The 25,208-nt window shown below is 36.8% G+C and overlaps 1 protein-coding gene across 2 annotated transcripts in view; it reads left to right on the forward strand.

Moving 5' to 3' along the window:
- The window catches only part of PRKD1 (protein kinase D1), a gene marked incomplete at both ends in the record, with an annotated part of 141,697 nt that extends 117,442 nt beyond the window's left edge, over positions 1–24,255 (forward strand). For both annotated transcript variants that reach the window (XM_081999829.1, XM_081999830.1), the window contains 11 exons: positions 856–979; positions 1,785–1,862; positions 2,817–3,096; positions 5,365–5,417; positions 6,813–6,885; positions 7,862–7,968; positions 8,376–8,537; positions 9,899–9,997; positions 11,150–11,417; positions 21,780–21,865; positions 24,037–24,255. In XM_081999829.1, the coding sequence (XP_081855955.1) occupies positions 856–979; positions 1,785–1,862; positions 2,817–3,096; positions 5,365–5,417; positions 6,813–6,885; positions 7,862–7,968; positions 8,376–8,537; positions 9,899–9,997; positions 11,150–11,417; positions 21,780–21,865; positions 24,037–24,255 (1,549 nt within the window). The remainder of the gene's footprint in view (positions 1–855; positions 980–1,784; positions 1,863–2,816; positions 3,097–5,364; positions 5,418–6,812; positions 6,886–7,861; positions 7,969–8,375; positions 8,538–9,898; positions 9,998–11,149; positions 11,418–21,779; positions 21,866–24,036) is intronic.
- Between the last annotated feature and the right edge of the window lie 953 nt (positions 24,256–25,208).

The raw sequence follows: 25,208 nt of genomic DNA on the forward strand, positions 1-25,208 counted from the left end.
GCCAGAAATAACTAGGCTTTTAGGTTTAAGATTGAGCAGATTATGAGTCCATATTCCATTATGCAGAATCTGCTCTAGGAATGGTTAATTCCAACAGCAAGAAAAGTGGGAAGATGGGCTTGGCTTCTTAAACCTCTCCAACTAGATATTCCAGATTTTATCTGATGGTGCTATCAGGCATACTCTCAAGTTCCCAAGCCTTCCCGACTTACTGTGTGTCAGACGAGTCGTGGAAAGTTTCAGCATGCATGCCCCAGAGTGCAAGGCAATGGGATGTTTCTTTAGGTCTTTGAGGAAAAAAATTTATTGGCTTAAACCTCTTTCTCCGAGAGGTTCCAGCAGATTCTTCACTATGCCCTGCCAGGGTATGCACAGCTGGTCATTTAACATGTTTTCTACTCTGTAAACCACCATAACTCCACTGTGTGTTTCAACCCAAGAAAGGTCATAGGACAATAATCTGATGGACAGTGTTTACTTAGGTTATGAAAGATTCAAGATCAAGTACAGGTCTGAATCATACATAGCACAGGCTAGTTGAGGACCTATGCATTTGCCCATCTTCTTAGTTCATCTTTAGGAATACTTTTGGGAGAGAGAATATGTGTGTGTGTGTGTGTAAGCCTTCAGAAGGTCTCTGATATTCTCCTGGTGTAGCATTAATTTTTTTTTTCTTTGTATTCTCAAGATACTTGGAATGACAAAAAAAAGTAGTGTCCAGTCCCAGTGTGATAGTGATGATAAATATAAAAGTGGATATCGGAGAGAGATATATATATTCTGATTTAAAAGATTTTTTTTCTTTTTGTCCAAAGTTATTTTCTTTTTTAAAAACTTTATTGATTTATTCTTAAGCCCTTCAACCAGCAACAATATTCCATTAATGAGAGTGGTACAATCTGTGAAGCACACAAAAAGGAGAAGTAGCACGGTAATGAAGGAGGGTTGGATGGTTCACTATACAAGCAAGGACACACTGGTAAGAAATCTAAAGGAAGACCTGTCTTACTGTACATACTATATAATAGTACAGAATCAAATCCTAACAATACTTTGAGAATTTACAGTCACCCGTGTAAGGCATTTTTGTAGTATTTGTGATTCCTAAAGTCCTGACTCTTGTCATAACTGAAGACTGGCACTGCTTATAAGAAACAGGAAACAGTTGAAACACACAAAAAATATCTGAATGTGTCAGTTGCGTTATCATAGCAGCCAAATGTGAAGACATTCTGAATTAAGTAAAAAAATATTATTAGCATTTTAGGGGCTCTGGAAAGTGGCTTTACCTTCCAGCTGCAGTCTCCGAGATATCTTGCTGCTAGGTGAATTGAGAGTTTTGCAAAATAGATTTAGTGTAGAAAAAAGTTATTTTCATTCCAACCTGCTAAAACAGGAATAAAGACTTCAGTGTGCAGCTTTCTAAAGTGAGCTGGGGTGTTATATCTGATACAAAAAGAAAGTTTAATTGTTTTAGCAGCACACCTGTAGCAAATTGTGCTGAGTGTAATGCAGACATCAAAGGAACATTTTAAATTTTTAACACTGGAACAATTTGAACAGAGCTAGGTTATTACCAAAACAACAGAGTGGCCCTATAAATCCTATAAACTTAAATATAAAATCCTCATAAAAATGTTGTAATAGCAAATCTTTATCATTCACAATTCATATCTTCAAGCTTAAGTGAAACATTTTTTGAAGTGATGTTTTTGAGAAATGAACATTTCATTAATTTACTTGGAAAATGCTAGAAAAAAAATTTCCCTCATTTTTCATTGCAGAGGAAACGACACTACTGGAGACTGGACAGCAAATGCATTACACTTTTTCAAAATGATACCGGAAGCAAATATTACAAAGTAAGGAAAATTTTCCAATCTCTTTTTGTACCAGCAGAATACAATGACTGAATTGCTGGTTTAATAGATATTTACTGAAAGTACAGTAGTAGCATAACTTTGATCTATGTTTGTTTTCATTATTTAAGCTGCGGATGTGTGTTTTGCCTTTCACAAACAAGTCTTAGTTCAGAAAGGGGTCAGCTAAAAAGGACCTGTAAAATACATGTTGTGAAAATGGAAGGTTTTTAACAGGGGCAGTTCAGTACCAGTGACAAATTCTGGCACGAAACTCATCTGAGTCATAATATGAATTATTTCCAAACAATTAGGTATAGTATATATTATTTTAATTCTGTCCTTTGGACATTATGTTGTGATTTTGATTGTAAACCATTATTTTAATGCTCATATCTTTCTACCTGAGGCAGTTAAACTCCTTAGACATTACTGCAATAAGTTTTAATAATGGAAAGTATTTTTTTCATGTGGCTCCCTTTCAGGGAAATATGTCAGTGAAACATGCCCTAAGTGTTTTTCAAGATGAAAAAAATCAAGTTTACGCCTGTGTGAAAAGTGGATTTGGAATCTTAATGACAAATACATTTATTCTGCAAACAATTTATTGCAAATAAAATTTTATTAAACAGAGAGTCAATAGAGTTTGATTTTCTGGTGGAGTTTTGCTGACATATGGATGGTCCTGGTCGTTTCTGATGGCACCTCACTCCTCTTTTTGATAAGTTTAATTATATAAATAAGGTTCTACTTGGTCTTGGAAAGGAACATTTAGTATTTTACCATCAACAGTCCACTGTGTTGTGGAGTTTCAGGTTACAAGAGCCTTTTTGTTTGTACAGGAAGCATGTGGTTAAAAGCAATAGCTAATATCATAAATCAGTTAAATAAAGTTCATGCTCTAGTTTTACATGTTGATAATCTTTATACAGAAAATAAAACATTTTTTCATTTTAGGAAATCCCATTGTCTGAAATTTTGTCTCTGGAACCTGCAAAAACTTTCACTTTACTTCCTCAAGGAGCCAATCCTCATTGTTTTGAAATAAGCACAGCAAATATAGTCTATTATGTTGGAGAAAACATAGAAAACCTCTCAAGTGTCCCACTGAATAACAGTGTTATCACTAGTGGTATTGGCATCGATGTGGCACGAATGTGGGAGATGGCAATACAGCATGCCCTGATGCCTGTCATCCCTAAAGGGGCATCAACTGGGTCAGGACCCAGCCTGCATAGTAAGTTGATTAATTTCCTCCATTTCAGATAAGTAGAGTCGTATCACAAATGATATTGCTCAATCTTCTGCACACGGTGAAAGGAAGTATTGAACAGCTAGTAAAGGCTATTCTGTCATGGTTTATCACCTGTCTGCATATTATGTTAAACATCATGGTTTCTCATTCATGTATTTGCAGTTTATACTAGGACACCTGTATTAATATACAAGATGCAGATTTGTTAGGAAGCAAATAGTTGTTCTATATGTAAGGCATCTCATCTACATTTGTGTTGCTGACATATGTAATAGCCTCCTTGTGCAGATGCATGAAGTTTTCTGAACTCTGGTTGCGAATTGATAGATTTTTTCCCCTCATGTCTGTAATTTACATTTCTAGCTATCTGCAAAAATAGCTCTTCACTCTTTAGGTCACTGCAGCATAGATGATATGCTCTCTTTCATCACATTTGGCTGTAAAACTGCCACAAATGTTGTCCCATGCTGAAATCAAAGGAGCTCAAATGTGAAGCACAACAAGGCATGGATGTTACACCAAAAGGACTGACTATATCTTTCCCTCCAATTTACATACCTTTGGATAATTCTCTAGCAAAGATGGCAGCTTACGTAAACCAAACATGAAACTCGTTTAAATCTAGCTCAGTACTGATAGCAAAGTAGCACAGAGCAAACAATTCCCCACTGCTAGGCATGTGCTGCTGTGGTTGCTCTGCTACTTGTACTCAGCCTAGTTAGTGTAAAGTAAATTTGGATATGTCTACACAATTTGGGTTAGACCTTTTTTTGCAATATACACCCGCTTTAGCACTTGGCATCTGGATGCTATTAATGCAGTGCAAAATGCTAATGAAACCACAAGCCCTTCAGAAACCAAGTGATACAACAGGCTGTGGCATTACATGTCCAGGCACAACAGCTCACATACCAGATTAGATCAGCTGTGTCCTTTGCTTTCTTCACTGGGCTCCTGCATAAAATAGTGTCAAATTCTGGATGTCATTTCAATCAGGCTAGTTGCCTAGTGCCCCTGGTTTGAGCCCAGCATAGCTAAACAAATCACCTAAAGGGCTGGATTGGGAATGACAGCTGTCTTCTCTCTTGGGAAGTTTGAAAATTTTCTTTACAAGTTAGTAGTTATCTTTGGGATTTTTGTGTGGAAAATTAAGGTCATCTGAGACCTTTAGAACAAACTCCAGTGGGGACTGCGGGTGATGGCAACCTTCTGTCTTCTGCTCAAAGTCTTTGTCTGTGCTTTTCTTCATGTAAACACAAAGCAGCACATACATTTGAAAACAAATTGGCAATGATAAAAAGCCTCTGTGTAACTGAAAAATTCCATTCCTAAACCAGTCTATTCCTAAGGAAAGGACGAGGGAATAAGTCACATGAGGCAGAAGTTACTCATGCTACTTACTGCAACTAGGAAAGGTGCTGACGGGCAGTAGTAAATGTCTACAGTGTGTAATACAGGCTTTGTAATAGAGAACACTGGTTTTGCTGAGGCTGAAATCCATAGTAAGAAATTCTAGGCAAATGTGGGAGTCAGAGGCGGCAATGCTCCCAAGGACCATTCTTTCCTCCCCAAAATGACATCTTTGTGTAATACACTTAGCAATAGACATATTCTCAAGTTTTATTGAATGCCTCAATAGGTTTGCAGTTCAGAATGCTTATGGTAACATCCTAAGCTCTGAATTTATAGAGGTTGGGTCTGATATTTGTTGTATTAAATCCCAAGTGCAAGGTTTTTTTTTCCATTATGTGTTTTAATAATGTCTTTTAAGCCAGTTGAAATGTGTATTACTTTTAACACTACACATACCAATTTGAATGTGTATTGGCGTGAATAGCATCAAATACATTGTAGATGACACCATAAATAAAAATTATTATTAAATCCATTAAATAAAAACAGTTTACCCTGGTTGTACTTACGTTGCTTACATGAGTATAAAGCCCCCAAAAAGAATGCACAAAAAGAAATAATGAGTTTAAAAATGGGAATTATGAGATTCCACTATTAAAAAATAGTGATGAAATGTATAATTCTGTTTTTTGCCATACACTGCAAAACTGTTGTTCAAGCCACATATTTGTGGGCTGGTGTAATTTTATACTGGCTGGTAGATGAACAAGCTGACCTAATTGGTCCAATTTCTAGAGCTGTCAGTAGATATTGATGTAATGTAAATGTCATTTCCTATTACTACATGTTTGAACTAGAAGCACAGCAATCTAAAGTATATTTTACTTTCTTCCCCAGGGGATATATCCATCAGTATTTCTGTGTCAAACTGCCAAGTTCAAGAAAATGTGGTGAGTGTTCTCTGGATGCTGGTGCTAGACATGCTATGATTAAGCTTGCGAAGTCATTGATCTGTTTTGTTAAGAGGAATGTTGGAGAAGAGTTCCCATCAGCCATTTTTCACTTACTTTGTAGAAATTAACAAACAATTAGCTTTGCTAGCTTCTGAGAAAAATCATCTTCATGGCATCTTGTCCTGAGGCACAAGAATTATATATGGGTAATTTTTCTTAACACAGAATTTAACTACGTATCCTTGCAGGATGTTAATTACCAAAAGGCAAAGCAAGCTGTAGAAGTTATTAGTTCATGGAATTTCTGTGAGCTGAACTTTGTAAAGCTAATCACAAGACTTGATAAACATTCTGTATATTTACTGATATTACATTGAGAGATCAGATATTCTCTGTTGTGCAAAGATGAAGCTCTGTCTGAAAGGAAGAGTTATATATGTTGTTACATGTATGTAAAGAATTCTGGGTTTCTTTTACCTAGGACTGTTAGACACCGGACATGTGGTCAAGGTAAACAGACACACCACTGATTTTTCTGTCTCAAGGACAGAGGAAATAAACTGCAGCGGAGTACAGCTTGGGGGCAGCTCTGGTATTTGCCAGAAAAATGCTAGGGAAGGATGTGTCCATTTGTTTCTTATGAAGAAGCAAGACAGCCTTTATTATCTACTCCTTGGCGTTCTTTTACTCGTCATTGTAACTCCTGGTTAAATATCAGGAAAATGAAACTGAGCTCCAAGCTTTGAGGTTTATTTGAGTCTCCCAAATGAATCCGCTAACAGCTTGTGCTTTAGCTTGTGTTTAGGCACCAAGAAATAGTGAGATGTGAGACTCCCTCTCTGGCACAGATGGAATATTTTACCCCTCTCAGTACACAAATACAAACAGCCAAAGCCCAGAATTGCTGATGCTCACAAAGCTTTCTATAAAACTAAGAAACCATTTGCATTTCTATGCCTGACATGAGCTGACATGGGAACTTTTTCAAGAAAATTTTAAATACACAATTTCTCCCTTTTCCTAAAAAACCAGCAGTAATTCCTAGATCTGGGATCCTGGGACATACGGGTAGAACGTTGCTAACAAGACCCTCTTTATTTCCATATGTACTTTCATCTTCAGATTTCACAAAGATAAAGCGTAATGTTGTGTGCTGGGGGCTACTTGCCTGGAAGATGGCAGCAGCTGAAACCTATTGAAGATGCAGCAGCTTTTACAGCAATTGCAGATAACATGGTTTTTAATAAAACTTGTGTGAATGTTTTTGGCAGATAATATATTTTGAAATGTACTATGGTAAATGTGTGCTGCTTCCCATTAGAAAAAGCAAATTAAATACAAATTTTGTTTCCATATCTCAGGGCTTAATATTTATTATGTTTATATAAACAGGATATTAGCACTGTATACCAAATCTTCCCAGATGAGGTGTTGGGATCAGGACAGTTTGGAATTGTTTATGGAGGTAAGGCTTTGGTGTGCTGTACTCTTATGCTTAAGATAGAAAATTTCTTGAATGGTGAAAGTATTTGGACTCTGAAATGTTTTGTTATAGAACTTAGCTGCCTGTTGGTTTATATAAGCAGTATTCATTAAACATGAAACTGTTTTTTGTTGACAGTTGTTTTGTAATTTGAAGTTTTCTGTGCAATAGTGTGTCAGTATATATGAATAGCTTCATAGCCTATGTAACTTCTAGTAAAGAAAATCCTGAAGTGCAGAAAACTGCTCTCTTTGAGAACTACAATAGAAGAAAAAAAAAGAAGAGTATATTTTCTTCTTCCTGCTGTTTTTCTTGGCATGTCTTTGTGGGCTGTTTTTCTTTGTTTTTCAGTAGTTTGTTGGAATTGTTTCTTTTTTTATTTTCTTAATCATTTTACCTCTTTTTCCTCCTTTTTTTCAGCAGTTTCTGGGAGTGTATTTAGGTACAAATGTTGTTTGAGACAGTGTGAAGTGAGAACTAGCTACAAATTTCTCACTGAAGAATCTTTGTGAGTCTCTGATAAACCCGGGACACCCACTCATGCCTAAAGACAATCACCTATTTTGTTATTTGCTAGTCTGGAACTGCTATCTAAGGACTAAACCTACAACGTGCCGATTGCAGAGAATGCAGCTTAAGTAGATGAACAAGCATAGGTAGATAGATAGATCAGAAAGTTAACTTTGCATTTATATTCTTGAAATGCAGAGCTGCCTTTCTCATATGTGTATGTTTCTTACATGTTTAAACAGCTTTGTCATATGAGAAAAATTCTCTTGTCAAAGGGTAGAAAGAAGGGAAATGACAGAAAACTTCTAATGCCTTACATGACTTGATTTGCTACAAACTTGCTCAGAGAATTACTTTGTTGTGGTCATTTGTACAATCCAATGAAAGTGGAACATTTTTCAGAATTAATCATGTTAATTGATAGAGGTCTCTTATCTTATTAATGCAGGAAAACATCGCAAAACAGGAAGAGATGTTGCCATTAAAATAATTGATAAACTAAGGTTTCCAACTAAACAAGAAAGTCAACTTCGTAATGAAGTTGCAATTTTGCAGGTATTTTTCTATTCTTTTTTACTGTGTTAACTCCATTTGTACATTTCTATAAATACCAGATAATATGATCATTATTTTAATTGATAATCACAAGTATTTTTGCTCCTTAATCTGCATAAACAGCCAAGACCAAATGCATTGGCAATGCAGTGTTAGGAATTACAATTTCTGCAGTTTTAAGCACGAGGCACAATAAGGAAAATGTTTGTTAAACTAATTTGGAGTTCATCCATTCGTCTGTACAGTCCCTAGAAACTTCATGCCTGGTGTCTACAGGTTAAGGGCACAATTTAAATTATAAAATACTGAAACATTGTCTGGTTTAGGGGGGGTCTGAAGACTGGCTATGTAATGATAAAACCTGCTGATCATGTTGGGAAACTTTGTGCTGTATTTATCTTTAATAGAATCTTCATCATCCCGGGGTTGTAAATCTGGAGTGTATGTTTGAGACGCCAGAAAGAGTGTTTGTTGTTATGGAAAAACTCCATGGAGACATGCTGGAGATGATCTTATCAAGTGAAAAGGGCAGATTGCCAGAGAGAATAACAAAGTTTCTAATTACTCAGGTAAGAAATTAATTATAGACCTAGAAGGAGATTTGAGGTCAATTAGTATCACTGTTTCTTGTGTTTTGCTTTTGGCATAATTTACCTGTCTGATTTGTGAAAGACTAAATTGTAATATCAGGCATGGTAAGACAACTTTGTGTACATTATTTGTAAGGTAGTAAACCATTAAAAGGACCTAGAACTATACACATGTACAGCTGTCTGGCTGCTGGATGGCTGTAGCCATCAAGCTACCGTTTCTCGTATGCTTGAAGAATTAAGCATAAGAAAGGGATGCAAAGCTCTAACAGCAAACTGTTGAAGACCTACACAAAGAAATTTGAGCCTCTTGAACCACCCCATACCTAACTGTTGCAGTTTGTACTATGCACTTCTGTGTACAGTTTTTGTGCTGAGATTGTGTCTCATCACTACCTCTGATTAAATGAGTCTGGTTTCCTGTATGACTTCCGTTAACAATGTGATCTGCGTTGTTTTGTTGTTCTTCTTCTTCCTGTTGTCATATTACTGTATTGCTTCTTCGGCTGCCCATAATACTGGTTTAAATTTAGATACACAATTGAGTAGTGAGGCACCTCAGAATCAGAGCAGCCTGTGCTTCAGCAATCAGGAAAAAGAAAGGAGCAGGAGCAGCCGTGTTACGGTGGAAGTTTATTATTCGAGGTAGCATGTAGTAGGTTCCCTAGTTTTTAGGCTTTCGTTGGCGAAACTGCCACCAGCTTTAGAATTTGGTTTCTTGCCTTCCCAGGTTCATTCAGCCTCCTTGCCTGCTCCAATATAGTGGGAAATTCTGTCAGCCCCTGACCAGGCATAAGGAAAGGAGATAAAGTCACAGGAATGGGATAAAAATTTCTGTTACACTCTCTTGCCATGTTCTTGTGTGTGGAATGCAATAAAAATATATGCAAGGCTCTTTATGCTTTCTTTCCTCAACAAAATGTTTAATGGATCACCTAATATTTCTGTGAAGTTTTTTGAGTTAATTTAGATCTGGAAGGTCATTTTGCAAATGTTTCTGCATCCAGAGTTTTCACGACCAAAAAAAAAAAGTAAACAAGTACTTAGAACCGAGTTTTTTTTAAAAATGTATAAAATATGAAATCTTTGGAGAGGGAAAAATCATATGCCATACAGTGAAACATCAAGAAAACTTGAGGCAGAGCAAATAATAGCTAATATTTTTCCCTTTTTTTTTCCCCCCATTGTAGACTTTGTTCTAAAAGGTACATTCCTGCTAGATAGTTTCTTTCTACACCAGTCCTTGATTCTCTGATCACTGATACTGTCCAAACAATGTAAAACCAAAATAAAAGTACAACATTTAAAACTGAATTTCTTTCTGGTTTGTTTCTTCACAGATCCTTGTTGCTTTAAGGCATCTTCATTTCAAAAATATTGTTCATTGTGACCTCAAACCAGAAAATGTGTTATTGGCATCAGCTGATCCTTTCCCACAGGCAAGTAGAAAATGCCCTTTCTTAAGATAAATTGTTCCAATTAGGAAGTGTTAGCAATGATTATTTCATTATCAAACAAAAAAGTGACTAGTGACCTCTCTCTAGCTCCTCCAGGAACTACACAGAATTTTTAGATATGAAAAAACTGATCAGTTAAACTTTCCAGAGAAGACATGTTTGAAAATCCTTGCCTTTTGTCATTTGCCTATGATATTCAACTAGATTTTAAAGTGTGACCTAACTACTTGTGTGACCGCTTCTAATTTGTTCATCATCACAGCAGAAATTACGTATCTGGTTGATTTGGTCCAGATAAGTGACAATTTGCAAGAAGTCACTGGAAAGACAATTATTCTTCTGAAAGTTGTGGTAGAGCTCATGAAGAACAAGAGCTGCTTCTTTAATTTCATGAATTTAAATGCCAGATAGATTGCAGAGTATTTATATGTATTTTCTGGCTCGTTGTATTTCTCATTAAATATCAGTTCCTGTTACCTTTGATCTGCAGCGTTCATCTATAATCTCCTCCAACTGCCCATATTCAAAAGGAGCACTATGGATAATTTGTAGATAATACCGATATCAATAATTGGAAAGGAAGTATCTGTACTGAGGTGTTAAGTGAGAATTTTTAAGCAGCTTAATCTGTCACTCTGAAGAAATCAGACAAGGAAGTTTGCAGAGAGGCAGGGTGTAACTAGGTCCACAATAAAATGAAAGTGGAAGTTCAAGAACTGAATTTTGTCAACTTGTTTCATTTGGGAAAAAGCCATAGGAAAAACAGTTTTTCTCTTTGCCATGTTTTTATGCTATGAATGAATCAGTATTACTTTGTATTACTTTTCACCAAGAGCTTAAACTGTTAGGTCCATCCAAAACTGTATTTCTTTAATTCTAAGCTGTCCTGTGTTACTGCTTTTACTGTGGTTTACTCATGGAGTGAACGAATAGAGGAGATACAATGGACTGGTAATCTTGTCTAACGTCTCAGTGGAATAAGGGTATTCCTCTCAAGGAAGAGTTTAAAAAAATATATCCTTGAACAAACAGTAGGAGATACATCTTGGAAGTAAACCATGATAGAAGTTCCTCAAGTTTGTATTTGATAACAAAACCAATGTCTGGCTTACTATAGCACTTTTCTTTAAACAGGTAAAACTTTGTGATTTCGGTTTTGCCCGAATCATCGGAGAGAAATCCTTTAGGCGTTCAGTTGTAGGAACGCCAGCCTATCTTGCCCCAGAAGTGCTGAGGAACAAAGGCTATAACAGATCTCTGGATATGTGGTCTGTGGGTGTCATCATTTATGTAAGCCTCAGTGGTACCTTTCCATTCAATGAAGATGAAGATATACATGACCAAATCCAGAACGCCGCTTTCATGTATCCACCTAATCCATGGAAAGAAATTTCTCATGAAGGTAATACCTGTTTGTGGCTGTTTTTATATAAATGCTAAAAAAGAGTAGTTGTATTTTGCTTTTATTTTTTTTTCCCCTGTACATACTGGTAAACAAACAAACAAACAAACAAATTAAATTTCAAGGTACCATAATGTAAAGTCTCTGTTTTGTGGTCTCAGCGGCTTTAGACATTTCCTGCAGAGGATGGTTAGACTGCATATGGCATAATCCTCTAGTGTGGGATCTCTCTAGGAGGTGTTGAAGGAGGCACCTACAGGTTGGGTTGCTATAGAATCTTGTGGGGAACCTCAGCTGCTGGAACTGGTGTTGCTTATATTTACTTCTGTACCTCTTCTTTCATCTCCAGTGCCTCTGCAGTCTTTTTCTCATTCTACTTGTGCCAGTACTTCAGTTTCCATTCAGTAGGATGCTGTACCCTGATAGTCTTTCTGTGGAGAAGATTAAAAAAGATACTGAACAATTCCAAGCAGATGAGGTTTCAAGAACAGTGTGAGAAAGTGTCATAGAAGTGGCTTTCCACAGGGAGGGGAAGGCTTGGAGATAACCAATGAGACTTTTGAAACTAGGATTCTAGTCAATGACATTAAAGATTTTGACAGTAAAAGAACAACGTGAATAATTCACTATGAACATCTTTAAAGAAGGTAAATTAATTCTATTAAAGATGTCTCTGAACACAACTAGTAGGGCATTTAACAAAAATAACCTTTGAGAATAGCTCAAATAGATAATAGCTTTGAGAAGTGTGCCTACTGCTTACTATAATATATATTATAGCCATGTAAGATTCTCGGCTGAAAAATGCTTGGAGGGCATTGTCTGTTGTTTTATTTCGGTGGCAGATGAAGTTTGATGAGATCTGTTGGGGGAGGGGGGGGGGGAGGAAAAAAAACCCCGGCAGCTCTAAATCTGCACAATTACAAACTTAAGTCCTCCTGAACCTCCACACACTCCTGATATGTAAGCTGACAGAATCTGTTGGCAGCAATGCTTTATCTGGCGCTAAAGATAAGCAAACAGCAATCAACACAGAAGAGGCTGCAAGAAAATTGTCTCCACAAGTTTCTACTGTGGTAGACAGAAGATCAGTTTCTACACTCAGAGGTGAAGATTCAGTAGAGCACCTACAGCAAACTCACCTACTGGAGTGTTATCTCTCCTTTCATAGAATCACAGCCTTCATTAAGAGTTAAGGGCTTATCAGGCTGCAAGCATACAGAAAGGGTGGGAAAGAACACATTTTAACAACTTACTAAGTTAAAATCTGCTTATACATTGTGATTTTATTACATATTTTGAATTCCTAGCTGATGAGCCACTCTATTGTGCTAAACAAAAACCTGAAAAAAGCCTGACCAGATCCATTATCTTTTATACAGGGAGTTGGAGTCTAGATCTCTCTTCAAGTATTACTTGATAATGATGACTTTTAGAGCTCAAAATTGGACTCAAACTCCAGATTAGCTAGGGGAAATAAAAGAACGGTTTTGTCATGTCAGCTGCTGTGGTCCACACTCCTGTGCAGGTCACAAGAGAGCAGGTGCCTGGGCCTTGCTGGCCCCATCCCATTTGTGTTATCTATGACCACATAGCATGGTTAAGATGTGTCCTGACACATCTGATCGGGATTACAATTCTGAGCAGTGCCATGATGATTGATGCTATAAATTGTTGAAGCATTTGAGGGGGAAACACAAATGATTATTTAAAAATTTTATGAAGTTGCTTACTCAACATTGCAAATAACAATGATTTGAAAAGGTTTGTGTAATTAAATGTGAACTATGGTAACATGAAGCTCATTTCAAGCTAAAATACACTCATTAGGACTAATAAACTTCTCTGCACTAAGTGCTATATATTTACAAAATTCAGACAAACGATTGGTTTCAATCCTAACGGGTTACGTTCGTGCACTTGAAAATCTTCTTTTAGCTTGTCATAGGCTCTTCCAGCTTCCCGAACAGGTTAAGCTAATGAATGGGGTATTTGTCTGTCGTATCTTTTCCAATATTCTTTTTGCCAATTATTATTAATCATTGAAGATCTTCCAACAGAAGTTTAAACATACATGACTATGATTATTTTAATGTTTTAATTTTCATATGAAAAGATCCATAATAGATTGATTTTAAAGGCACAATAGATCTCTTGTTTAACTATGTCCTGGAATTTGTATCATAGCAATAATTCTCCCAAGAGGACATTAATTATCATCAACTAGTTCTTCCACTCAGGCTTGTAAGGGGATTATGTAGCAGTGTGGAATATAATTCTGCAGCAGAATACAGCAAGATTTTTATAAATAAAGATTGATCAACCTATCTCTTTCAAGCTGGTATGATTTGAAATTGCTGTTTGTCTTGGAGGATCTACATAGATATTTACTTGTAAGAAGCACTATTCTTTGTTTTAAAATTAAAACAAAATTATTTAAGTTATATTTTTGTTTGTAAGAAAGAAAAAATGTTGAAGATGCAGCAGTTAGTACAATTTATTGACATTTAAAAATTTTTGCAAATATATGAGAACTTTAACACATAATAAACAACTACAGTTTTCACAGAAGCCTTCACCCAAAATTTTGCTGCGCTGTTATAGCATTAAATAATTAAAGCCAAAATTAATTAGACAAGTATTATTGCCACAGATGAAAGAAATGTAAAGTAAGTGTTATCTCCAATGCAGGTAAGAAAGATCTTTTTGAAGTGTTTTGTTGTGTGAATTTGAAAAATAGGAGCCATATATCAAAATGTTACCATAAGTAAAAGCAATGTAAATATTCTTTCTTTCTCCATTACATTCTGCATTCTTCTCATATGTCCAGCAGACATTGCTGGGTCCAAACACTCTTTATAATGGACTCTATGAATTGTAGATTTCAGCTAGATTTTACAAGTGGTACCTTCATCCAGAGACTATGTTATATGCCTCAGTAATAGCAGAGTGAATTTAAAAATTCAGTGAACTTAGAAGAGCTAGGCAATCATCTAAGAGAATTAATATTAACTCTGATTTATGCATGCCAACAAAAATGCTTAGGTTCTCTGACCATATAAAATGCAATATGCATGACTTTTTTCTTTTTTTACTGCTGAAATATGTCAGTACTGGTTCCTATGAATGTTCATAATATGATAATCCTAGAAAGACTGTTGTAGAACAGTGAGAATTAGTAGAAGGAATTGTATATCAAGTTGAGCTAAAAAAAAAAGTTTTTTTCAAACCTATTGCTGTCTATGTCAACAATCCTGCTTGATGCCTAAAGGAAGTGATGGCAGATAAGACAGATACCCTAAACTATAGATAGGGGGTTTACTTTACAACTGTAAAGGGTTAGGGTCACAAACATATGCAGCTGATACACCTGAGCTACTTACTTCTTAAACTGCAGTAACTTGTTTGAAATGTTGAGTATCCATTTTTAGTGGAATGGTAAATGTTTGTGGTTTTTTTACCTTGTTATGCAATTTTCAGTTTAGATTAAGGGAAGTGATCATCAACCAAGTGTATTGCTAAGTGTCTGTGAAACAGCAATTTTATGAAAGGGCATATAATTTGTTGCAGGATGGCTAATGACAGCAGTGTTAGGAATTTTTGCATGCCTATTGCAAAAATTGACACTGAGGAAAGCAGAACAGCTCTCAAACCTTTTGTTTCTTGCTTATGACTATTACTGTGGCTCAGACAGACAAATTGGATGTAAAACTTCTTGCAACTGTAGTTATTTCAGTGCTCTTTTCAGACCATTACTCGTGGTAATTCATTAGCTGTTAAGAATAGCTAAACTTAGTTATTGCCATGTTTACTTCCATTTTCATTGTAATCAGAGAGGGATTAAAAGCTCAGTATTTTACTTTTTAGCAAAATCACATATTTCTTTGCATTTAATGGATAGTGCACAAATTAGAGTGAATGATGCTGTGTTTATCACCACTTTGGTTTTAGTGCTCAGTGGATGCTTTTCTTGATACTGCCAAGCAACAGCATGTTGATGTGGGAGCTGGAATGCGGAGGGTAGCAAAACTTTAAAAGGAAAAAAAAATTAGATAGGTCATACCTAAACATTATGTCTGGAAAAGCGACAACAGTGGTAAAATAGCCTAAATGTTCCCATTCTCTGTTCCTTATTAAATTATTCATCTTAAGGTAAAATTCAGTTGGCTTCTAAAATTCTAAAGTGCACTGATGAGGCGCAGGGTTTTTTTTGTAAAAACACATGACCCATAACAGCTTAAACTGCATGATTATATAAATAATACACTTAAAGTCTATCAGGTTCAGAGCAAAAACATATGGGAAGAAATTGTATTTTGGAGGAAAAGTGTGCCATGAATGTAAAAGTGTGGTCTGTGTTAGTTTATTTTCTTGAGAAGTACTTTTTCTCTAGCAAGTTCTAGCAATTTTTTCAATAAAAATCTACAGTCACAAGCCAAGAAAGCAGGCAGAATCCATTTGAGGATAATATTTTTGTGTCTGATGTCTTTCAGTCGCTATCAACGTTCTGTCTTCTCTGCTGCTCAGGAATGTGGTCTAGTCATTGACTATGACTCTTTTCTCTCTGTAATGTGTCTGTCTGATGTCATAACATCTGGATTAATCTCATCAACTCTTCCTGCTGAGAAATTCTAGCATTTTTGTGTAATGCTTTTTCTGTCCTTTTCCCACATTAAACTTAAAACTAAGACCTTTCCATTTTTATAGCTCTCAGAAATGTATTTTTTCCCAACTAATAATCCATTCAAACACTTCTGTGAGCATCATTTCCCAAAGCTTAGCCTTCATGCACAAAATCCCTTCTCTAACTTCACCAACCCCGACTGCTTTACATTTTAAGGTTTCTGATTCCTCCATAGGGAATTCTGATTTCCACCATCACTAAGCAGCTGCGTTTTCCCACCTTTTTCCAATATCTTCTCTCTTTTGAAAGAATACTGCCCAAAAACTGAGTTTGTTTTTGTATGTCTAAATAGAATTGTAAGACATTACTATAGAGAGGTAGTTTCTTTGATGAACTTTGGTTATCTTGTAGAAAACCAGATTTTGTCACTGCTATTCAGCATTTCATTGCCCAATCTGCTGTTTCTGTTTTGTCTTCAATGATTGTCAAGCCAGCTTACATTTCCAAATTTAATGAATTGCTGTATGATAATTGACCTTAATTCAGACTTCATTGTGGAATTTTGCTAGATAATCATACAGAGGAATCTACTTGCAGAATTATTACCTATTTTATAGCTTTAAATTTCACATCTGTCAAACTATTTTCAACACTATTAATGTTTGTTTCCAGCTTTGACCTTCCAGTCCACTAAATCTGCATCATCTCAAAAGATTCATTTTGGCTTAGCTACAGGTTACAAAAAATAAATTCTGCTAAATATAAAGACAGAACTCCCTGAAGGATTTTGTCCCTTTGCCTGTTAGTGTATTTTACCTAGTGTGTCTTCACTGTGGTGGCTGTTTTGAACTGCGTGGTCCTAAAACGTGCAATGTCAAACTTTGGGTTATTCATGATGTGCTTCATTCTGTTGTGGAATTTTCATAAATCATTGTATTCACAATTTTTTTTTTCTTCAGCTACCAACACAGCTATTACTACTAGCCTGATGAGCTATGTGATGTGCATACTGTTGATTAGATGCTTCACGTTACTTCGTATTATTAAATAATTTGGGAAGAAACAATACAATTTCTTCCATGCATTAAATTTGATCATGGTGTGCCTGTTACACTGCTTTTGAGTCAGAAATAAATACCACAGCTGCCTTCAAGCCAGTATTTATATAGACTTGTTTCAGCATAATGTGAATAGAAACTCTGTTTCGCACATTAATGACAAAGTCACGTGAATGAGCATTAAGTACAAGGAGGTCAAATTCATGTTATAGTTCAAAGATGCTCTCTACCTCAGTAAATGTTTAACTAGCTGTTTAAACTAAAGTCTTGGCTCTACTTACACGTTTGCTAGGATAGATTAGTATTAGAAAAACCTCTCTTGTAGAGGTGCAGCTTGCCAAGGATGTCTTGAATCCATGTACCTGAAAATAATAAGCTCTGCCAGCTGAAGATTATTTTTTGCCAAAATAACTGCATGTATACTGCAGCATTTGCCAACAAAGCTGTATTGACTAGCAATAGGGAAGGAGTTTATGTGTATGAAAAAATTATACCACTAATCAACAGAGCTATATTTGGAAGAATCCAGGGTCTAGGAAGTCCTAAGTTTTACATTAATGGCAGCAGCTTAATTTTTTTACAGGTGATGACTGTAAAGAGTAGCTAATGTTATGAGTGTACTTTAAAATTTCTGGACCAAGTATAAATTTATTGTTGATTTCGGACTGCTTTTCTTGATATTTTTAAGGTGGTTTCTTTTTTATAATTTAGATTAAAAGCTACAGTCTGTATGGTAGGACTAAGTAAATGGTAGGTTCATAATAGGATTTTCAGATATTTCATAAACTTTTGTGTTGATGTGTGGGTCATATCCTAATTGAGTTAAAGCAGTCATTCCTATGAAAACTGTAGTTATCATGTGTTAATTTGATATTTAGAGTAAAAGTTGTTACTGTGTCTTTACTACAATTAATTATTTGCCGTACTAATAAACTGCCATAAGCATTTTAGAAACATGAACCTCGTGACTCTGGAGGGTCTTTCCAGCAAAATGCAACTAAAGAGCAATCTTTCCTAAAATCAAGGGGACATACAGCTTTTTAAAGTTGCATTTGAATCTTCCCATTGGAGATTCTGCTGAATGATCACCTATCTAAATGACCAGTAGTCATGCTACTGGAGTAGTTGACTAGTTTATCTCCTTTAACAAAGTCTTCAGCTCCTGGAACTTGATAAGCCCTCAGCTGGGTATTTATGCTATCCTTAAATCATAGGAATTACACAGGAGCCCATAGAAGTGTTAGAAAAAGCAGTGCCATAACCCTCTTAGAACTTTCATTCAGCTTGCTTCCTTGATGGTAACCTGTTGGATTCCCATAGATGGTGAGCAGACCATAGGTGGTCTTTCTTAAAGCTTTGCATTTATTCAGTTATTGATTTTACAGAGCAATATTGTCAAACTTTATAAGGCTCCTAAAATGTCTGACAAGTATTACTTTAAAACCTGATTTAAAAAAAAAAATAATCAGTCTCTAGTGAAAATTCATAAAATGCACTGTAAAATACAGTGTAGTTGCTACCCTCTCCTCAAAACTGCTTTGTCTTCCTAGACAGAAAATTTAATTTCCTAACAGTTGATACTCCAGTTTGGTCCCCTGAACCACACTTGAGCTGTATGTCTAAACTAAATGTTGATACCTTCCAAAATTTCATCTCCACTGTTTTTAAGCAGTACAACTCAAAACATAATCATCAAACTATTAATTATATGATTTTTTTTTTAATTAGGAAATTGAGTCAACATGAATCTTACTGTTCGTACATCTTATGTGAACTGTAGCCAGACCAAACTGTGTTAGACAGTGGCTGTCAGAGCGCTATTAGGACAGGATGGTTTTTTGTAAGCTGAAACAGAGACAATAACCAGGATCTTTCATCATTTCCTTTAAATAGTCCCACAGAACTTAGTGTCTGAAAATCAGTCCCACCGAAATCAGTGTCTGAACCTCTACAATGTATTTAACACCAGTTAAATTCAGAATTTTCTCATTAACAGACTATTCCAGAACCCTGAAGAAATCCTTTAATCCTTCAGTTCCAGCACTCAGCCTGTCTGTATTGAACTCCCTAGCTAGTGCTTTCCTTTACACAGCACTGTCCTCTTGTTGCTTTGCCAGTACGTATCACTTGCATCTTGACTTCTGATACTCGGAACTCTTACGCTTGAGAAGTGGCTTTTCTTGGATTGCGTGATTTCCTGGTAAAAAATAGCAAATGCTTTTTACTCTTGAAACTCGTTTGATCTCTTTCTTCACCTACATTTGAAAACTTTGAGTATTAAGCAAATGGAATTGTATCAGATAGTTTGGGCCCTAAGTTTTCATAATAGTCACGCTGCATTTGTGCTTATTATTGCTAAAAGGCAAGTGATCTTAAAAACTTTCCTGGTGAAAAGAACCCTACATAAGGAACTAAAAACAAACACCAAAACTTGTGACAGGACAGAGACAGCAATATTCCAGTGGTGAAACAAGCAGACTATCTGTTTAAACTGTTCTCAAGAACAAACGATTGCTCAGTACTGACAATCCTAACCATCCTGTGAAGCTGCCTTTTCACCTTCATCTTAGTTTCCTTTCCTGTCCTTCTTTATGTACCTTCTCTTGTGATTGTTTCTTGACCACTGCCTTTTGGTCTGTTCAACAAGCCATTGGCAATTTATACCAAGAATACAAAGAGATATGTTATTACATGTAGTATGTCATTGTTCTGAAGGGGAAAAAAGGAGCAAAGGGGTCTTCATCTTGTCATAACTTGAGGGAGGCTGAATAGCTATGTATAATTTTATCACTTTTAAGGCTTACAGTCATACCTGCTTCCAGTGGGTTGGACAGAAGGTGCATAATAGAGACATTCTCAATACTCCATGGCAGGAGGAATATTCAGTAGGTACTTGGCAGTTACAGAGGCACATCTTGGGAAACATGCACTTCTATCTCAACAGTTGGCTGACTGAAATCAGTTCCCAGGACAATCAAGTCTTTCATCAAGTTCTTGACCTATTTGCCAAACTGAGTTTCATAGTAAATGATGAAAAATGATCTCTAAGATCATATACACTTGAATACCACTGAAGATAATAAACAAATGGGAATCCTATTAAATTCACATTCAGCACTGGCTTATTTATGAAAATACAGACTGAAATCTTATGGTAATTCTGCTGAATTTAAGGGTAAGGTGACAGTGTAGCAGAAAATGCTGATGTTTGCCGATACCCAGGTTTGCTGCAGCTGGCAAGAACTATGTTCTCCTCTTCCAAGCATCAGCTAAAAACGATGGCCGCTACTTTTTCCCAGGTTATATCAGAAGTCACTCTATAACTGAACTGTGGCATATGACTGACTTTCTTGTCTCTTCCTTATAGCTTGGAACTTGAGAACTTCTCTTACTATAAAGAGGAAAAAGATTAACCCCACAATTTTAGAAAACACACAAGTTTTCAGAGTGCTACCACCTGTCAGTAGTGGTCCTACTGGCTATCCACTGGCGCCACATCCACTTTGCAGACATTTTGAGAGGGAGCAAAATAAACATGAGTTCAAGAATTTAGCATGAACTATATTTTATACTAAAAGAAACGGTACCTAAAAATCTGTTTGTGCACAGCAGAAAAAGTAGAATTAGGACCATCTGCTCCAGGAAAAGCATGGCTCAGAACCTCTGGCAATGCCTTCTTTGTCAGAAGTTCCAAGATTTGTTTTATGTCATTCCCACAATTGCTGTGATTTCCAAGATAATATTCAGCACCAGGAAGTCAGGGCTGCTTTGTCTGTCAAACTTGCTGCATACATCCAGATAGGCTGCCATATACGTTCCCAATTTCCTGGACATTGTGCTCTGCCCCGTGGCAGAAAGACACAGAAAGCTCTAGTTGGCAAATTGAGCCTGGGGAGAGGAAGCCTCTGTTAAAAAAGAAAAGGTTTTCCATATCGCTGCACAAAATACAACCTCAGAGATGTACCAATTTAAAGAATTCTGTCCAGCCTCCTGCACTTAAAACAGACAAGATGATTATTTGACTCCTTCAATATGCAGCTGGCAACAATGTCCATCTCATGCATTTCAAACCCAATTCCCCTCGGTGATGCCATGTTTCTGCGTTACTTTCAAGACCATCTTTCCCTGTCACCATGATATAAACAAGGAAATAAAGATGTAAACCACCATACAAGCTGGACAAGCCAACAGATACAATGATGAAATGGGAAAGTTGCAGTGATACTATAATTCCTTATGGATGATCAATTATTCTATAACAATAAGGTTCCCCCAGAATACATGCCAAACATTTAGAAATACATATACATATATATATATATATGTGTTTATTGTGGTCCCTGCAGAATACTCTAATCCTCACATAAATTTTTTTTTCACTTGAGATGGAACTGAGTTAGAATTACCTTCAGTCTTTGCTGTGTGCCTGTGAATGAACACACAGAGGTAGACAATATGCTAGCGAGCAGGCAACTGTTTAGTAAAACAATTCTAATCCCATGAGGAAGGGTTGCACGGGTACCTTCAGGGACATCAGCATTGACTGCAGTTTGTAAAAAGCTGGAGTCAGAAGGGATAACTGTCCTCTTTTTACAACTACCATGTCTATCTCTCTGTTTGCATGTCCTAGTTGAAACAAATATATTTAAACTGACATTTTCCGATATTATTTCTTTTCAGCTATTGATCTGATAAATAATTTGTTGCAAGTGAAAATGAGAAAGCGCTACAGTGTGGACAAAACGTTAAGCCACCCATGGTTACAGGTATTGCTACAAATTTCATGTTTTTTCCTATGTATTTAGGCTCTAAGTGTATAACAAATTTTCATCTTTAAGCACAGTAGAATCTAAGCAAATCTACAAACTTGAAGATGTTTACAGATCCTGAGAACCTCATACTCCTTCACCAATTTGTCTGTAGATCCTAATTAATTTCTGAAGTATTATATTCCAATACTAAACTCTCTCATGTTTTCAAAAGACATTACAAAGTATTTTATCTTGTTTGTCCACTGAGAACATGATGTATATTAAAAAAATACTTATAGTCATTTGACTTACATTATCTCATCGCCTGATTCACTTCTTATTGCAACTAGTCAATAGGCTTTCAATTCTCAGTCATCAGAAGGACTAGTGAAGTTGTGTGCTTTCCAGGAAAATACATTAGCCACCTTCAATTGAAATCTTCAACTAAAAACTGAAATGTTAGGAATTTTTGAGATGCTAGCTGCCACTGCTCCTCATATGGTAATATTTTTATCCTGGCAGGAGCCAAATCACTACAAGTTAAAGACCTAAAATGGAATTAGTGCAGTGAGCAGCCGGGGCCCATCCCACTGCCCCCAGCCGGGGAGCAGGGCACACAAGGGGCAGCCCCTGGCCGGGGCATTGGGCCCCTCCCTGGGGACAGGGACTGGCTGAGGCCAGGCTGCGACATCAGCCCACGGGATCTCCCAAGGGATCCACATTTGCACCTAGGAAAGTAATCATGGCACAGGCATGGCACAGGTGAGATGTGTAATCCACAATCCCAAAGGAATCTTTATCCAAACTGGAAACCGGCTCCTAGTCCAGTACCTTATAGTTGCAACTGTTTCTAAAAGTTGAGGGTGACCTGCTGAGGAGGAAAAGGGCTGCAACATCCCACCCTGCACCTATCTTCCCCCAGGGACATTTCTCCTGGGCTTGCTTTCTTCCTTCCATATTTCCAGTCACTCTCCAGTCTTTTTCTCCAAGACTGCTCTGCTCCCTGGAAACCATTGCAGAACATTTGTCTGAGCCTTTGGGGGCCAGAGAGGTGATCTGGGCTAAGGTCTGCAGCAAGTATGCTGGCTGTCTCATGATGGGACAGAGTCCTTCAACTCTCTATATCCACTCTTATTGCTTGTGCAATAGCAAGTGGAGGTGAGCTAAGGGGAGGCAGTACAGCAGCAGCTCTAGCACCGTGGATGACTTGAGTCCTCTTTCCAGAAAGAGCCCAACCTTGTGGGCTAAGGAAAGATAACATTGGTGCAGGGCAGTGAGGCTCGGAGATGATTTCTGAAAGGCTGTCTGTGTAAGAGGTGAGCCAAAGGACGGGAGATACTAAGGATGAAGGCTTTCATGCATTTACAGTGCGGGGCCTTTCTGGTGCTTTGGCTAGGTGACCAGGGTTATGTCTTGTGTTGAGACAAGGTGAAGGAGAAAAAAGAAAACTAGATACGTGAGCAGAGATTAGTCTGCATGGGGCTAGGATTGGCTTTATTACTGCAGTTTCATGTATGCTTTGGGTGGCAATACGCAAAGAAATTATTAAAGTTGAGATATACTTTAGGCAGATCAGAGGCTGCAGAGCATGATGATCTGAACAGCATGAGAACCAAACCAGTTTCCAGCCTTACTGTTGACTGTCGACATGGACTTCCGAAGTACCTTGATATTTAGTTGTATATGTCTCTTTGAGCACATCGCCTAAGTTTGGAAAAGCAGATTTTTTTCTAGCTCAAGCTGTGTTCATGTCCTGCACCATTATACTGACATGGAGCAACTGTCTTGACTGTCTGATACAGATCACTAGGATGTACATGTCTCTTTCTTCTTCCTTATTTGTCCTGTGACTAGTGTAAGGGATTATTTTACCACCCGTACCTCATTTAGATATTATGGAAATCTGTGGACTATCCATACATTCCACAAAACAACCTGTTACATCTCCATACTATATTTATGACAGAGTTTAATGAAATTAATTTATTAAACAATCCTCTAGACATGAAGCATATCTCTATAGGCAGATTTCATATTTATTAATTATAAGATTTTTCCATTCTGGAGCAATGGGAATGCAGGACCTTTAGATTGCCAAATTAATAGCACTTTGCATATTATTTGTAGTAGAAAGGAATGTCATTTATTTTAGGAAATTTAAAACTAATACTGTTATTCTATTTCAGGACTATCAAACCTGGTTAGATTTAAGAGAACTTGAATGTAAAATGGGGGAACGTTACATCACCCATGAAAGTGACGACTCCCGATGGGAACAGTATTCGGGAGAACATGGATTGCAGTATCCAGCACACCTTATCAGTCCCAGTGCTAACCATAATGAAAACACCAAGCTAGAAGAAACAGAAATGAAAGCCCTCAGTGAGCGTGTCAGCATCCTTTAAGTTGCATCCCCTATAATCTGTCAAAACACTGTGGAATTAATAAATACATACGGTCAGGTTTAACGTTTGCCTTGCAGAACTGCCATTATTTTCTGTCAGATGGGAACAAAGCTGTTATGCTGTTACACTGTTGATGTATCTGAGTTGCCAAGACAAATCAACAGAAACGTTTTTGTGTGACCAACTGTGTTGTATTTACAAAAGTTCCCAGAAACACTAAACTTGTTATTGTGAATGATTCATGTTGTATTTAATGTATTAAAACCTGTCTCCACGGTGCCTTTGCAAACTAGTGTTTTTCTTACTTGAGCTTCATTTTGGTAAGAGAGAACTTTCCCATGAAGATCTGGGGGTTTTTTGGTGCATCGTTAGTATTGTAATTGTAACCAAACTCTTGAAGAGTAGATTATAACTGCTGTTCTGTGAACAACTTCTACCATTTGGATAAAAGCTTTATTTAGTGTTGAAAAAATAGAAGAAGCAAAAAATAATGGATTGCATAGCGCTGTACAGTTTCAAATCAGATAACCTGTGTGTGTGTGTTTGTGTATGTATATAAACACGTGCGCACACAATAACTTGATCTTAAGCCTAAATGCCTTAGTAATGTATACTGCAGCATGTTGGTTGTATTTCCCCTTTTCTTAAAATATTCTTCTCTAATACGAATATTCTCTAATCTGTACATTCAGAAGCTAAATAACTTGTTGACTTTGTGTATGTTTTCAATAAAAGGCTTGTTAAAATGGGTTCATTTGATTAATCTTTCTATTTAAAATATCCCCAAAATGGATCAGAAGTAGGTGGGAGAAGATTAGTTAATCATTGAGGTGGAGGTAGGTAGGAAAATGCTGCGAGCTAACCTGTGTACCTATAAAACTCACTTTGTAAGAACCTACTTCGATGATTTTACATCGTAAGTTCAATCAGGTTTGAAACATACTGGGGAAGTT

The sequence above is a fragment of the Phaethon aethereus genome (assembly GCF_964289735.1).
Source record: "Phaethon aethereus genome assembly, chromosome: 5".
NCBI lineage: Eukaryota > Metazoa > Chordata > Aves > Phaethontiformes > Phaethontidae > Phaethon > Phaethon aethereus.